The following is a 16,166-nucleotide window of genomic DNA, read 5'->3' as shown; positions in this document are numbered from 1 at the left end:
GAGGGCATGTGCCAGGGGTAGGGGAGGCCAGGGGAAGGTCAATGGAGGGGAAAAAAGGAGACATATGTACTACTATTTGTAATAAACAATAAAAAAAAACCCAAATAAAATAAAATAAAGCAAATCAATGTGAAAATGTTGATGAAATATAAGGGGGGAAAAGAATCTATTCAGTCTCTTTTATCTTTAGACATTATTGTTAGACTGCTGCTGGTCACTACTATCTACACTCTTGTAGAAGATCCCAACATCTTACAGCTTCCAATTAAGTATTCCCTCTTTGTCACACTGTGTCTATAAAGAACCTATGAAAATTTTAATGGCAAACAGAAGTTAAATTTGAAAAGTAAAAGGCACAGATCAAACCACTTCTAGAGATAACTGGTAATTATAAGGGGAAATTATGTTATCTGGAGATAATAAATGATCTGGATTCTTGGTAGCATTTATAATACAGAAAATTGCAAATTGTGTATTAAAAGAAATAGGATCACAATTCCTTTTTTTTTTTTAATGTTCTAAGTATTTGGCACAATGCAAAGCTTGCCTTATTTACAAACTATGTGATAGAAGTAACATATTTTTCAAAATACTTTTAAAAATTGTCAGGTTATAGAGTTTCACATCTACTCCTCACTACCCCCTTCTCTAGTTCCCAAATTTTCTATTTTCTTATTGAAAATCTAAAAGTGATTATCATTCCTTTCTTACCTGAAGGCCAAATTAAAAGTAATCACTAATAATATATGGCTAATATATAAAAAAGATCTTAATTTAGCTGTAACAGCCATAGATTTAGGGTATTTTCAGGAGACATCCCTAGAACAAAACAAATTCACTCATATTTATCCAATAATATGATGCTTTTTTCTTTTCAAATTACTATTTACCCCCAGATTGTTGCAATCTACTTTTTTTTTTTTTTTTACATATTTTTATTGATTTCAGAGAGGAAGGGAGAGGGATAGAAACATCAATGATGAAAGAGAATTATTGATCGGCTGTGTTCTGCATGCCCCACACTGGGGATCGAGCCCACAACCCAGGCATGTGCCTTTACCAGAATCGAACCCGGGACCCTTCAGTCCGCAGGTTGACACTTTATTTACTTGAGTCAAACTGGCTAGGGCTGCAATCTACATTTTTTTTAAAAACGATAATCTTCCTCTATAGTCAAAGCAAAACAAGGAGCAGCATAGCCATCATCATTACAGAAATTATTGTATACTTTTAACATAATATTAGGTATTTTTAATGACAATACTAAACCAATTTTTAATTATATATACTAAATGTATACACTATTTGAAAAATATATTGATTCTACCTATTTTACTACACATGGTAACTTGTGTCTTCTTCCTAATAGCACAATTACAACAATAGGAACACAAAATATATATTAAATGTGAAGAAAGATTGGAAAAACTTCCTCAGCCTTGGTCTATTATCTCTTTACCTTTTCTTTGTATACCCATTACAACTGATTGGTCTTCTTCATTTCCATTTCACACTATTCCTATCTAAAGACCTCTGGGGCTTCTGAGCAAGGACAGGAATACTATACTGTTGCTATTGGATTAACTTAAATTACAGGTTTAAAAAAGAATAAAATGCTTGATGTTAAGAAAGCTACACACAGAAGCCAAGGGAGAATAGAGGAGGGGAGGAAACAAAACAAAACGGGGAGAGCGGTTGTGGCCCACCAATAATTATCTGGCAACTCCAGAGCAGAGGTTCCTATCTAGACTTTAAAAGGTCAAAATTGAGAGCACAGTTCTCCAGTTATCAGGTTTCATAACATTATTTTTTTTGGAATAATGCTCAATTTCATCTCTACTTTAAAAAAGCTATTTCACTCCAATGGAAAAGAGCTTGCTTCCCATCTACATCTACAACAGTAGAAATGGCAAGGCTTTATTACTTCTGAAAGAAAGCCAAAACAATTTTCCTCTATTATACTCATGATTCCCCCAACCTTCCCCAATTCCCTGCATAAACATCAAACTCCCAGAAAACCGAGAAACTACACAGAGTACAGCCACCAAAGACAATTTTAACTTATCTCCCTGACTTTTTTCCACCCCACCCCTCCAAACACACACAACAGAAGTCAATGTGTTTGTTGAGTTTGGCAAGGACAATCATTTAAAAAGGTAAAGTGCAATAAGGTGGTGAAGGAGGCAGGAGGCGGGGGCGGGCTAGAAGAGGTCAATGGGGGGGAAAGGGGGACATAAGTAATACTTTCAACAATAAAGATTTAAAAAGAAAAAATTGGTAAAGCAAAGGCTCACAGAATCCTTAATACTAAGTAAAAATTGGTAACATCATAAAATCAATTCATTCAACTTTTAACCCATTTGGGAAAGTTTAAGCTTTTTTTAAAAATATGGTAGTACTTCTTTATATCCTCTTAATTGCGCATGCTAACAACTTTATTGGATACTGCTGCTTCTTATTAGAAGTAAATCCAGGGACCATTCCATTTTATCTTAGACATAACATTTACTAGTTTTCCAAGCATGACAGAAATGGAAAAATATATATATTAGAGCAAAAACAATTTATGTTAATGTCTACCATTTGTGTTCCTTCTGTGAGCAGTGCCTGATTATATTAAAATTAACAAATTAAAGTTCAGTCCTATGCTTAATGAAAAAAAAATCTAATGAGAGACTAATTTACAAAGTATACAAGAATATAATTTTATAATAAATCTTTCCAGTGTTCTCTGTAACTGCATTTCATGAAATGTTTCCCTTCACAGAAACTCAAAACAGCTCTTATAAAATTAAACAAAACTTTCTGTGTTCATCTCTGGCAAGCATTAAGCAAATACAACTTGCTCACAAAAGATCTAAAAGTGCTGTCTCAGGAGCATAAACTACCACTAACATGCTGCATGAATTAGTCTTGGTGAGTGGCTACTGTCTGGGACCCCTTTTTCTCTTCTTACATCAATGAACCCTTCTCATATGAAGCTTAAGAGAAAACCAAAGCCGTTGAAAACGTGAAACTCAGCATGCTCCACTCAAATATTTCTAAGATAACCATTCTAAAGCAAAATTGGCAGGTCATCTGTTTTATAAAAACAAACAAACAAACAAATAAAACCCAAACCAAAAGGCAAATGCCGCTGCTCGATCCATCGGTTGAACTTACAGAGGCCAAAACATGTGACAACAGCAATAATTCAAGTAAAGTATTTGTGAAAATTTAAACACGCCACTTTCAAGTTAAGACAAAAGTGAAGGGAGCTATGATCTTTATATATCAGAGTCAGAAAGCTTAGGCATTATCATCAAATGTTAATCACTTTACAGTCATCAATGAGACTATTGTATATATTTTTGCACCTTGCGCTTGTAAAAGCAGATAAAATATTTAATATGTAATTTACAATGTATTTTACCAGCTCAGCATACAGATGTATATAGATTATATCAAAGTAGTAGACAGTTATAGGGGCCTGTGCAAACCCTGCAAAAATAGTACTTCGGGTATTTGCTAATTAAAAAACAAAAACAAAAACAGTTTACTGTTTGGAAGTGATACAGTTCAAACTACCACAAAATACAAAGGGCTGCAAAATGTATACCATTCCAACAACATATATAAGTTATTAAATAAAGATTTGATTTAAAAGAATATAAATGAAGCCTTTAAGTAGGTCTTTTCTACATGCATATTATTCCTTATTAAAGAAAAAAATATGTAAAAAGGCCATTGGTAATTGCTTTGTTAACATTTGTAGAAAATGCCAATTCTCTGGTCACAAACTCCACTAAGTTTAGCACTTAAGGTCTCTGCAATGTTATAAACGTAATTTAAAATACTGTTAATTCTATAATTCCATTGGTAAAATAATGTGACTTGGAATATGGCAGTCTTCATGTTGAGGGCAATGATCCACAGTTTGTTTTAATTGCTGAGGTGTGAACAGTTATCCAGAAGAACAGCACCCTCCACCACTGCTCTGGACTTGAGGTTCATCATCAATAATCTGTACACCTCGCCGGGCAGCTCCTGGTTGACTGGAGCCATTGCCTTTTGCCCTCTCATCCACTTGTGCTGTTTCTATCATCCCTAAGAGAGGAAGAAAGCAGAGATTACTTAAGACTACAATCTTAGAATTTTCTCTTTTTATAATTTCGTATACCAGCATGATAGCCATTTCTGACTTTAAACCAAAAAAGGAACTAAATATAATAAACATTCTGTCAGCTCACTATACAGCTTTTCCTGCAAGTTTAAAAATTAATAGCAAGTTTATATGTCTAGATATATAATGGCCACAATGACAGAGAAAAAAAATTTTTTGGCTTGAACAAATGAACAAAAGGATAAGTATAATCCTTAAGATTTTTCAAATGTACTTAGAAATATGTCAAAGACATCCAAATTGTTCCCAAGAACAAGTGATATTTAGGGTGCAAGATTTATTCTTCAACTAGTAAGGCATATTTGAAAGAATAAAAGAGTTTAACATGAAGAACAACAAATCTGGAGAACTCACACTATCTAATTTAAAGATACAGTAGAAAGCTATTCTTAGAAAGACAGATATTGATGAAAGGAGAAATACAGAGATCAGTGGAACAGAGTCCAGATACAAAGCCATGGTCACTTGATTTTTGACATATGTGCCAAGATTATTCAATGAAGGATAATCTTTTCAAGAAAACAGTACTGGAACTGGACAGTTATATGTAAAAAATAAACCTCAATTTATACCTCTCACCATATGCTAAATTAACAAAAAATGAATTATAGACCTAAATGTAAAACATAAAACAAAGTTTCTAAAAGAAAACATAGGAGGAAATCTCTATAGGAGAAAATCTTTGTGACTTTGAATTTGGCAAAGATTTCTCATATAAGACACAAAAACCAGAAATCATAGGAGTAACTAATAAATCAGACCTCATTAAAATTTAAAACTTCTGCTCTTTAAGAGACACAGTTAAGAAAAATGAGCCCTGACTGGTTTGGCTCAGTGGATAGAGCGTCGGCCTGCGGACTCAAGGGTCCTGGGTTCGATTCCAGTCAAGGGCATGTACCTTGGTTGCAGGCACATCCCCAGTGGGGGGTATGCAGGAGGCAGCTGATCGATGTTTCTAACTCTCTATCCCTCTCCCTTCCTCTCTGTAAAAAATCAGTAAAATATATTTTTAAAAAAGAAAAAAAGAAGAAAAATGAAAATACAAGACATAGACAGGAGTAAATAACTGCAAAATACATATCCAAAAAGATAAGGAAAGAACAGATGGAATCCTCAAAACAGAACAAGAGTTCTTAAATTTGAGTCGAGACACTGCTCTTGAACAATGGTTTCCAAATTGAAGTGAGAACAATCCACTGAGATGAAATTAGAAAACATTACAAATTCTAACTTCTACTTAGCTTTCCTCAACCTTTAAAATTATCTATTTATGTGTTTTATAATGTACAAAATATATTCATACTTGTGTATGTTCTGTATTTTTAAATAAACATATGGGGAATGTTCAAAATGTTCTATGAAGACATGTGATTGAAACATTTATAAGCCAGATCTAGAGCGTGGTACTCAAAGTACAGCCTAAGGGAGGACCAGCATGACCAATTGGGTTAGAAATGAGAAGCTCAGACCCCACCAGATCCATTTTAACAAGATCCCCAAGGGATTGGTATATACAGCAGTGCTTCTCAAATTTTAGAGTGCATCAGAATCATACAGAGGGATTGTTAAAACACAGATTCTGGGCACCACCTCCTTAGATTTTGATTCAGTAGATTTGGGGTAGGGCCCAAGAATTTGCAGCATTTCTAACACAGTCTCAAGTGATGCTGCTGCTGCTGCTAAGGGCACTTCACTTAGAAAATTATTACTCTAGAACAATTATGAATGACTTTCAGGTTTTCATAGAATTGAAATTTACTCCAAAGTTTGTGTACATGTACATTTTTCTACAGAGAAAAACCAGTTTCATCTTCATCAAATTCTCAAAAGAGTCTGATGTCCATAAGTTCAAGGAATATAAATTAACAAAATCATTTCAATCCATTATTCCATAGACTTGAGTTTTCCAAAATATGTATTTTATTAGGGATAGATATGAGAAATGACTTTCAGGGTATATATAAATAAACATTTTCCTTTCTCTCTTTAAGCAACTTTTTAATAATAGAAAATTTCAAACGTATACATAAAATTGGAAAGAACAGCATAATGAAAATCCGTATGTCCATCACACAATTTCATCCATACCTGGCAAGCATCCTTACCATTATTTTGAATCAAATCCCATATACATAATTTTTAAAATATATTTTATTGCTTTTTTTACAGAGAGGAAGGGAGAGGGATAGAGAGTTAGAAATATCAATGAGAGAAAAACATCGATCAGCTGCCTCCCGCACACCCCCTACTGGAGATGTGCCTGCAACCAACGTACATGCCCTTGACTGGAATCGAACCTGGACCCTTCAGTCCGCAGGCTGACACTCTATCCACTGAGCCAAACCGGTCAGGGCCCATATACATAATTTTATTTGTAAATTATTCTAATATGATCTATAAAAGATAAGAACTCTTGTTAAAAAAAATAACTCTTGCCCTAGCTGGTTTGGCTCACTGGAGAGCGTTGGCTTGCAGACTGAAGGTTCCTGGGTTCGATTCCCATCAAGGGCAAACACCCGGGTTGCGGGCTCGTTGCCCAGTAGGGGGTGTGCAGGAGGCAGCCGATCAATGATTCTCTCTCATCATTGATGTTTCTATCTCTCTTTCCCTTTCCCTTCCTCTCTGGAAAAAAAAAAATCAAACAAATAAAATCTCTTGCCCAACTGGTGTGGCTCAGTGGTTGAGCATCGACCTATGAACAAGGAGGTCAGGGTTCAATTCTTGGTCAGGGCACATGCCCAGGTTGTGGGCTCGATCCCCAGTAGGAGGCAGCTGATCAGTGATTCTCACTCATTATTGATGTTTCTCTCTCTCTCTCCCTTTCTGAAATCAATAAAAATATATATAAAAAAGGAGTTAAAGAAAAATATTAAGTAAATAGTAGTAATGGAAGATGTGACAAATCATCAATGTGGTCATTAATGGAGATTGTAAAACATCACTTTAGAAATATTATGAATATTTTAAAAAGCCATTTCTAAATATACTAAATCTAAATATACCTACTTTTACAGAGGTCAAGAAAGAGTTCCTCAATTCCTTTGTTCTGTTTGGCTGATGTATGATAATGTTTTGCTCCCACAGATTCTGCATACCTTAAAAAAAATAATAATATCAATGACCAATGTAAAAAATATTTCTCATATTTTTGTCATGACGGCTATGTGAATCTTTTCATAGTACCAAGTTTAGTGACCTTTAATTAGCCCAGATTTAATAAAATTAAGACTATAGCCCTGGCCGGTGTGGCTCAGTTGGTTGGGCAGTTGGCCCATGTACTAAGAGGTTGCCAGTTCAATTCTAGTCAGGGCACACGGCTGGGTTTTGGGCTCGATCTCCCGTGGGGGGCATGCAGGAAGCAACCCAGGCAGCCGACTGATGTTCCACTCTCACATCTATGTTTCTCTTTCTCTCTCCCTCTCCCTTTCTCTCTCTCTAAAGATCAACTAAAATATATTTTAAAAATAATAAAATAAAAAAGATTATATATAGCTGGTTCACATCTCTGTACATTGAACCAAATTTTAAATGAGCACAAGTTAACAAGATTTAAAATTTTTATAAGTTAACTTGGAACCCAAATATTTTAAAAGTTTTTGTGACACACTGACTATTTGATCATGATAGTTTTCTTATGCATTACTTTGTATTTTTTACTGAAATCATAAAGAGATGTGAGAGTGGATTATCTTTATATACAGCCGAAAGTCTAGAAATTACCAATGTTAACATACTTCACTGAATCCAACAGCTCAATCTATATTAAGACATTTGAGCATGCCTGGTGTAGCCCAGTGGTTGAGCATCAACTCATGAATCAGGAGGTCACAGTTCGATTCCTGGTCAGAGCACATGCTGGGGTTGCAGGCTTGATCCCCGGTGGGGAGAATGCAGGAGGCAGCCGATCGATAATTCTCTCTCATCACTGATGTTTCTATCTCTCTCTCCCTTTCCCTCCTCTCTCTGAAATCAATATATACATATATAAAAGAAACATTAAAAAACCACAAACCAGACATTAGAGTACTACCTAAATGGTAAAGCACACTCCTAAAAGGAAGACTTCTACTGGGGAGTGATTGTTGGGGGAGGAGGGGATGTCATTGGGAGGATGGCAGGGATAACACTTACGATTCTGCTTCTTGAATGGACACATGTCTCTCCTTTTCCAAGTCTATTTTATTACCTAATTTGAAAAAGTAAATGCCAAACTTTAATATTAATTCATTATTATAACAAAATTAAGCCAATTCTAAATACACAATTACAACTTTAACCACCTGGAAAAGTAATACAAATCCCCATCAGACTTCTAAATATCTTAAAATTATAACCATAACCCTTATGACATGAGGGTTGATCATATCTATCAAGATGAATGCCTCAACCTCCCTCAAATGGCTCAATGCATAGCATTCCTGAAGCTGTAGTCTGTCAGAGAAAATATGGTCACTATTCCTTGTTTTACAGTATTACAGAGACTAAGATCACTAGGGAACCTAGGCATAAACCTATGTTTCTTAGCCAAGTGTAAATGGTCCCCAGTCAACTTTAGAGTCCGTTAATAATTAAGCAAGGCTACCTTATTGTTCACAAAAATATATTAGGCTAGCCTCTTGGATCCTAAAAGTATTTTGGTTTCCTTGATGATATAAGCTGGATAAAGAAAGAATTGTATGGCTTTTTAAGCACTTCACCACCACTGAGGAGGAAACTACTCTTTTGTTTTAAAAACATGAGAGAACTTAATAAAGTATATGCACATTATAACCTAGAGAGTATTAGGCTAATGAAATAAGTCAGAAAGAGAAAGACAAATACCATATGATTTCACTTACTAGTATATGTGGAATCTAAATCACAAAATAATTGAACAAAAAAGAAACAAACTCACAGATACAGAGGAAAAAACCTCACAGACACAGAGAAAAAAACTGATGATTGCCAGATAGGTGGGGCGTTAGGGAGATGGGTGAAAAAGTGGAAGGGATTAAGATGTACAAATTGCCAATTATAAAATTAGTCACAGGGACATAAAGTACAGGATATGGAATATAGTCAATAATACTGTAATAACTATGTATAGTGTCAGACGGGTACTAGACCTATTGAAGTGATAACTTCTTAAATTATATAAATGTCTAATCACTATGTTGTACACCTGAAACTAATATATTTTATGTCAATGGTAATTGAAAAAAAAATACGTATGTGCACAACACACACATTTAAAATTACTGAGCCCTCCTTAAACAAGGGAACCAAACTGAGATTATGATAAAAAGCCACCAGGACAAAAGTGAAGACACTGCAAAATGCAGATTCCTTATTAAAATGCAGGATAGAAGTAGAAGTGAGTTGGCTGGATACACCAAGTGCTAAAGGTAATGGAAATAAAGATAGGAATGGGGGGAAATACCTTAAGGAAGGACACTTCAAACAATATTTTCTTTTTTTCTATTATGACTTGGGGAGGGGAGAGGAAACCTTGTAAATAAAGTTCTTTTTCTTAGGACCTTAGAAAACCTAGAAGAGCATTGAAGTAAAAGCACCTATTGAAAGATTCAATGCTTAGAACTGAGAAGCATAAGCGCAGAGGTTCAACATGTAAAGGACCTCAAATAATCTGAGCACCTAATTGTAAGCAACTGCAATCAACTACCTGACTCCTTAGTCTAAGAATGAGAGGGAGGGAAGTAGTCTAAAGCTCAGTAGGTACCAACAAATTTAGTAATGAATTCTTCCCTCTTTGAATAGTTATTTGTCTACCTCAGCAGGAAGATACATATTAGTTCTGATTTCCTACATTAAACTTTTTCAATAAAAATTTTAATTTGCTGAATATTATAGCCAATATATTCAACAGTCACCAAAGAAAAGTTTTATTTATGTTATAAGAATGCAAAAAGCACCACCTAGTGGCCAGTGGTTCCAATAAACAAAGGCACAATATTCTGCCAATCTTAAAAAGGTAAAACAAGATTGTCTCCTAGAGGAATCAAGACCTTTGTTCCAATTAACTAAAACCCTAGATGGGTTTTTTCCTCGATCTTTTTGGCCCCCCCCCCTTATTTTTCCCCAAATTCCATCTGAATTATTAATATATATTTTTTTTAAAATGAGAATAGAGAGAGTACTGCCTCAAATGATTACTTGGGGGAAATTACTCAGTTTTATTATTTAGTAACGTTTTAAACTTAACTAACTTTAATAAACCCAGTTATTAAAATAGCTATTTTAATTACTTACTATTTTAAACAAAAGTTTTTAAATCCTTCTATGAAATAACTACTATTTCTTTGAACAATCAGTGTTCATAATGGATTGGGTAAGCACAGACTAAGTCACAGAAAACTGCCTGTTAGCAACGCATACCTTTCCAAAGCTGAAAACCTTCTTAGTTCCTATATTCTTTTAAAAGCAAGACAGCTAAAGGATTAGGCTTTAAGGCTCATATCTGCTTTAATACGATGGCACAGCTAACAGGAAACTGTCTAATAGGCTTAAAACACCTGAAAACAAGGATAAAAACACCTACTTGAAAGTACAGTACTAGAAAGATTCAAAAAAAATTGGCTAAAGCTACTGGAGGGGGAGGAAAAAAGGCCACCCTGTTAAGAACAGTAAAAACTTTTTCTTTAAAAACACCTATTTGACTGAAGAGCAGAGGGCCTAAAAAGAGCTAGAACCATATTTTGCTTAAATTGGATGGTATCTGGTCTAGTAATAAGAAGCTTTCAAAAGTCTTTTAAATCCGAAGAAAATTTGTTAAATCCAGGCTCATTTTATGGCTATAAGATTTCAGGCAAATTACTTAACGTCTCTTAGTCTCACTTTGTACAAATATAGTTAACAAACTTTGCAGGGATGATGTGAAAATATGATATATTGTACTAAGCTTAGCATACAGTACATGTTCAATAAAGAGTAGTTATTAATATTAGCCATATTCATTAAGGTGAATGATCATATGGAAAATCAATCTTGTTATGAGAGTTAAAGCCCATGATAGATACTTTCTACAACCACCCTGCTGGTTCCATCTAGCTAACTTAGCTAATCCAATGCTCTAGGAAATCTTCCCCTAACCCTTGACTCCCTAAATTTAGTTAGGTTTGCTTCTGAGCTATCACAGCACTCTGTAGTACTCCACCCTTCATAGCATTTATCATAATATATAATCGCTTGTTTTTTCTCTCTCCCCTTACACAATAAACTATGAGAAAACAAAGGCATTATCTATTTTGTTTACTTATTCACTACACAATTCCCAAAGCCTGATACATAGTAAGCAATATATTATGTTGATTAAGAATATGGGCTTGAAGTAACAGACAGATCCTACTTAAAATCCCAGGTCTACCTCCAACTAGCTTTGTATTTTGGAAAGTATCAAGCTCTCCAAGTCCATTTCCTCAGGTGTAAAATAGAAATGGCAACAATACCTCCCTTCCAGTATTGTCAGGAGGCATAAATGAAATAATAAATATGTAGTTCTTAGAAAAGTACCTGGCACTCAATAAATAACTTATCCTATATAATAAAGAGCTAATATGCAAATAGCCGTCACACCCTCATGCCATCACAGCTCAGACACTCAACATTGGGGAAAGAGGAATGGGGACCAGCCAGGCACAAATGAGCTCTCGAGAGAGAGGAATGGGGACCAGCCAGGCTGCGGCCCAGGAGTGGGACAAGCCACCCACCCCGCGGTCCCGGGCGCCAGCAACTGGGGCTGAGGCCCGGGAGAGGGACAAGCTACCGCCCCGCGGTCCTGGGCACCTGCGGCTGCGGCCTGGGCAAAGCTGCCCACTCATAGTCCCCTGCGGCTACAGCTGGCCCAGGCGAAGCCGGCCCAAATCCTGGGTGCCTGTGGCCAGCCAGAGGGAAGGAAGCCCGGGTCCCAGGTGCTTGCGACCGGCCGGAGGCAAGGCAGAGGTGGTTAGGGGCAATCGGGCCAGCAGTGGAACAGTTAGGGGCGATCAGGCTAGGGGAGAAAGTGGAACAGTTAGGGGCGATCAGGCCGGTAGGGGAGAAGTTAGAGGCGATCAGGCAGGCAGACAGGCAGAGGTGGTTAGGGGCAATCAGGCAGGCTAGCGGTTAGGAGCCAGCGGTCCCGGATTGCAAGAGGCAGTCGGACATGCCCTGAGGGGTCCCAGATTGGAGAGGGTGCAGGCTGGGTTGAGGGGCCCCCCGCCCATGCACGAATTTCATGCACCAGGCCTCTAGTCATAATAAATATTTGGCACTGGCAGGTATGGCTCAGTTGGTTGGGTGTGGTCCATGCATGGAAAGGTTGCTGGCTCAATTCGCGGTAAGGGCACATTCCTGAGTTTTGGGCTAGACCCCTGGTTGGGAGCATGCAAAAGACAGCCTATTGATGTTTTGCTCTCACATCTATGTTTCTCTCTCTCTCTCTCCCTTCATCTCTCTCTTTAAAAAAATATTTAAAAAGTAGTAAAATTAAAAATAATAAATATTTAACAAACATACAAATGTTAAGGGCAGACTAAAACCAAAATACTATCAAATAGAGCAAACAGGATGGTAATAATGGATTAATTAAAGCCTAGTGGGGGGGGGGGGGAGTCTCTGCCAGTGAAGTATGAGGTTCTCTATTATTGGTTAACACATTATCAGAGGCTTAGATAAAGACCTAGAAGGCTCAGTATCTAATTTAATCTATTCAGAAACATAAGATAAGTTGAAATTCCTATTCTTAGGCTTAAATAACAATTATAGAAGAACAGGATGGGAAAAGACTGACAAAAGAGCAATATTTATAAAAAGGAATTCAGAGCTTTGTTATCTATAATCTATATAAAAAAGACACTGACCTGACATGGCTAAAAAGTGTATACATTCTTGGGCAATGTTGGTAGAAGGACAGTGAGGATTTAAAAATAGAGAGAGAGAGCCATATAAGTATACAATGGCTCAATAATGTTAGATTCTAGGGTTCATTTTAAGCGTAGGGGACACACTGATACATTGAAATAAACCCATAAAAAATAATTAGGATGATGAAAATGTTTGGAAGTTAGACCAATATAAAAAAGTTGAAGACCCAGAATATAAGACTGTAAGTGAACTATCCAAACAGGCTTCAAAGGTTTGAAAGGTTGTCTTACGTTCAGGAAAAGGAACAAATATTTGTCCAATGCCTTGACTATCCTAAGTGTTCTCCAAATCATATCTAATCTTCACAACAATCTTGTGAGATATTATTATTTTGAATTTAGTAATAAAACAAAAGAACTACTTACTATTAATAAAACTACTGAACTACTGGAATAATAAATAATAAATATGTAATTCTTAGAAAAGAACTACTACCAAGAATAGAATGAACATCACTAGGTGAAAAAAAATAATGCAAATGTTCAATAGCAAAAGGATAAACTGTAGAATGTTCAACAGGATAAAGTATTAGATAGCAAAGAGAATAAAATGAACTACATCTATATACAAGAATGCAGAGAAATCTTGCAAACATAATATAAAGCCAAAGAAATCAGACACAAAAGAGTTCATTCTCTATGATTACACTTATATAAAATTAAAAAAAACAAACTAGTCCATGAAGTAAAAAGTTAAGATAGTGTTTGGCAGTAGGAGATGGTGAGGAGAAGGCAGCTGGGTAGTGAGGGGATGAGAAAGAAGCACAGGTGGGGCTTCTAAGGTACTGGTGATATGACTTCATTAACTGTGAAATTTTCCTTTTGTGATAAATAGGCTCTCCAAATTCTTCCAACTCTGAATTACAATTAAAATCCCATGTCACATTTGCCAATAGGAAAGAAAAGAGAGTGAGCTTTTTATACCAATCATTAATAAACAGTATATAACATTAAATATGAATATTTTACCCTATTGGAGTAGTAAGCTACCAGACACAATATTCCTAAACCTTCTTATAATATGAACATGAAGAATATACAGTTTACATTAATTGAGCTTAATATTCATAAGCTTATTTACCCAGTTTTAAAAAAATGTTACTTTATAACTTCATCAAGTAACAAGCTGTTGAGACTTCTTTGAGTATATATTAGCCATTTCTTTCTCTCTTCCAAGAGATAATCCCAATTCTAAATACTCAAATATTCATTTGTTAATAATCATAGCCACTTCTACCCCCAGCAAGTCCCATATGCCACACAAAGCCAGGCCAAACACACTAATGACTAGCTGCAACTTTGGCCCCAAACTCCTATAAAGCCTACTATCTCAGTGTTCAGTTCTGAAACATTCCTGCCATCTAGCCTAACATGCAGCATCTATCCCTCCCACCCTCTCTCTAAGCATGCCCTCAGATGAGGATTTTAAAAAATGTATATAGTTAAATGTAGAGAATACGAACACTAGCTTAAGTAATTGGTTTTAATTTTAGTTCCTGAACTTATTTCTAAATAAAATCTTATGGTGAAAAGGTAAAAGTCAAATTGAAACAAGGCTGGGGACTTAAAGCCTTACATGTTTAGCTTCCCATTTGTTCCCCAAGGCATTCCGTGAGGTACAGAGTTTGAATCTCCTAAAAGAGTAATTCCAAATACTAAATTATTCTAAAACATTATGCATTAAAATGCCATTCTTCTTTTCTCATATAATTTTAAAATGAGAATTACTGGTTTACTATTCTTTATAAAGCATTAAGAAAACAAAGGAGATTTTTAAAAAGTAATGATGCTTACCAACTATACATAAACAGATTTCATTTCCCAACATTTTCCGCAATTCTTTGACCCAGTTTTTTACCTGTGTATATAAAAGAATTAATATTAAAACAAATTCTGTTACAAGACTATCATTACAACACTCCAAAATTCAACAATGTCAAAATACCTCAGAATTTGGCTAACAAGCCATATATTTAGTTGTTACCTGGAATGATTCACTGTAAGATCATTTATTGCCAGGTTATATTACAAACAACAAACATCCAATAGATTTATTTCTCTCTGTCTCTACCTATAGGTACAAAGAGAAGTACCTCTTATTACAAATGTTCATAAACCTTCCACAGATTCAAGCAAAGCTATTCACCAGAGCAAAAGCATGTCAACTCCAGCCTCTGATAACAGGTACTTGCATAGAGCCACTTTGGACTTAACACAAGAACTTAACCCAATTGATAACAGGTACTTGCATAGAGCCACTTTGGACTTAAGAACACAAGAACTTAACCCAACTGGTTCTGAAATAGAGAGCATAGGAGCTTCTGTGTCACACACTTAAAGGAAAAAGTATATATGGGCACCAAAAAGACTGGCAAAAGAAACTTTCATCCTTTAGTATATGACAGGTTTTTTTCAACCTTGGCAACTATTGACATTTTGACTCAGATGATTCTCTGTTATGAGGGACTGTCCTGTGTAATATATGATGTTTAGCAGCAAACCTGGCCACCTAAGCACTCTATGCCAGTATCACCCTCCAGTTGTAACAACCATAGATGTCTGCAGACATTTTCACCCCCTCCTTGAGAACCACTGGTATACAATGACTCTAGAAACAAACTGATACTTCATTATGGACATAGCAGTAAGCCCAGTTGGGAATAAACTAGAACTAAGAAAATTAATCTTTTGAAGCCATGATTTTAATGATGTTGACTACAATAAAATAAGATTTTAAAAAAAACAAACACCTGGATACCTCCTTTCATTTTTTGTAATGGAATTTATTCTGTATGCAATCAAATTACACAGAACTTATATACCTCCCCACATATCTATTTATAAGTTACAAATATTACATTAAATATATGGTAAGCATTTACTGTGCATCTGGTCCGATGGTAAAAATGTAACAGCACTGTACTCCTATTCCCTGCAAGAATGTAGAGGAACCATGATATCACTCATTTGTGGAATATAATGAACAACATAAACTGATGAACAAAAACAGATCCAGAGACAGAGAAGCATCAATCAGACCATCAAACCTCAGAGGGAAGGTAGGGGATGGTGGGGGTAAGGGGGAGAGATCAACCAAAGGACTT

The 16,166-nt window shown here is 35.8% G+C and overlaps 1 protein-coding gene across 1 annotated transcript in view; it reads right to left on the bottom strand.

Annotated features, from left to right (window-relative positions):
- Positions 1–2,485: 2,485 nt before the first annotated feature.
- The window catches only part of RAB21 (RAB21, member RAS oncogene family), a 69,658-nt gene continuing 55,977 nt past the window's right edge, over positions 2,486–16,166 (bottom strand). The window contains exons 6-9 of the mRNA XM_014531628.1: positions 14,857–14,920; positions 8,294–8,348; positions 7,169–7,257; positions 2,486–4,086 (exon numbers count right to left, since the gene is read on the bottom strand). Coding sequence (XP_014387114.1) covers positions 3,944–4,086; positions 7,169–7,257; positions 8,294–8,348; positions 14,857–14,920 — 351 coding nt within the window. The 3' untranslated portion in view covers positions 2,486–3,943. The remainder of the gene's footprint in view (positions 4,087–7,168; positions 7,258–8,293; positions 8,349–14,856; positions 14,921–16,166) is intronic.

This window comes from Myotis brandtii, unplaced genomic scaffold, assembly GCF_000412655.1.
Source record: "Myotis brandtii unplaced genomic scaffold, ASM41265v1 scaffold82, whole genome shotgun sequence".
NCBI classification, from domain to species: Eukaryota; Metazoa; Chordata; class Mammalia; order Chiroptera; family Vespertilionidae; genus Myotis; species Myotis brandtii.
Note: the sequence above shows the minus strand (reverse complement) of the source record. Positions and strands in the feature narration are given on the sequence as shown.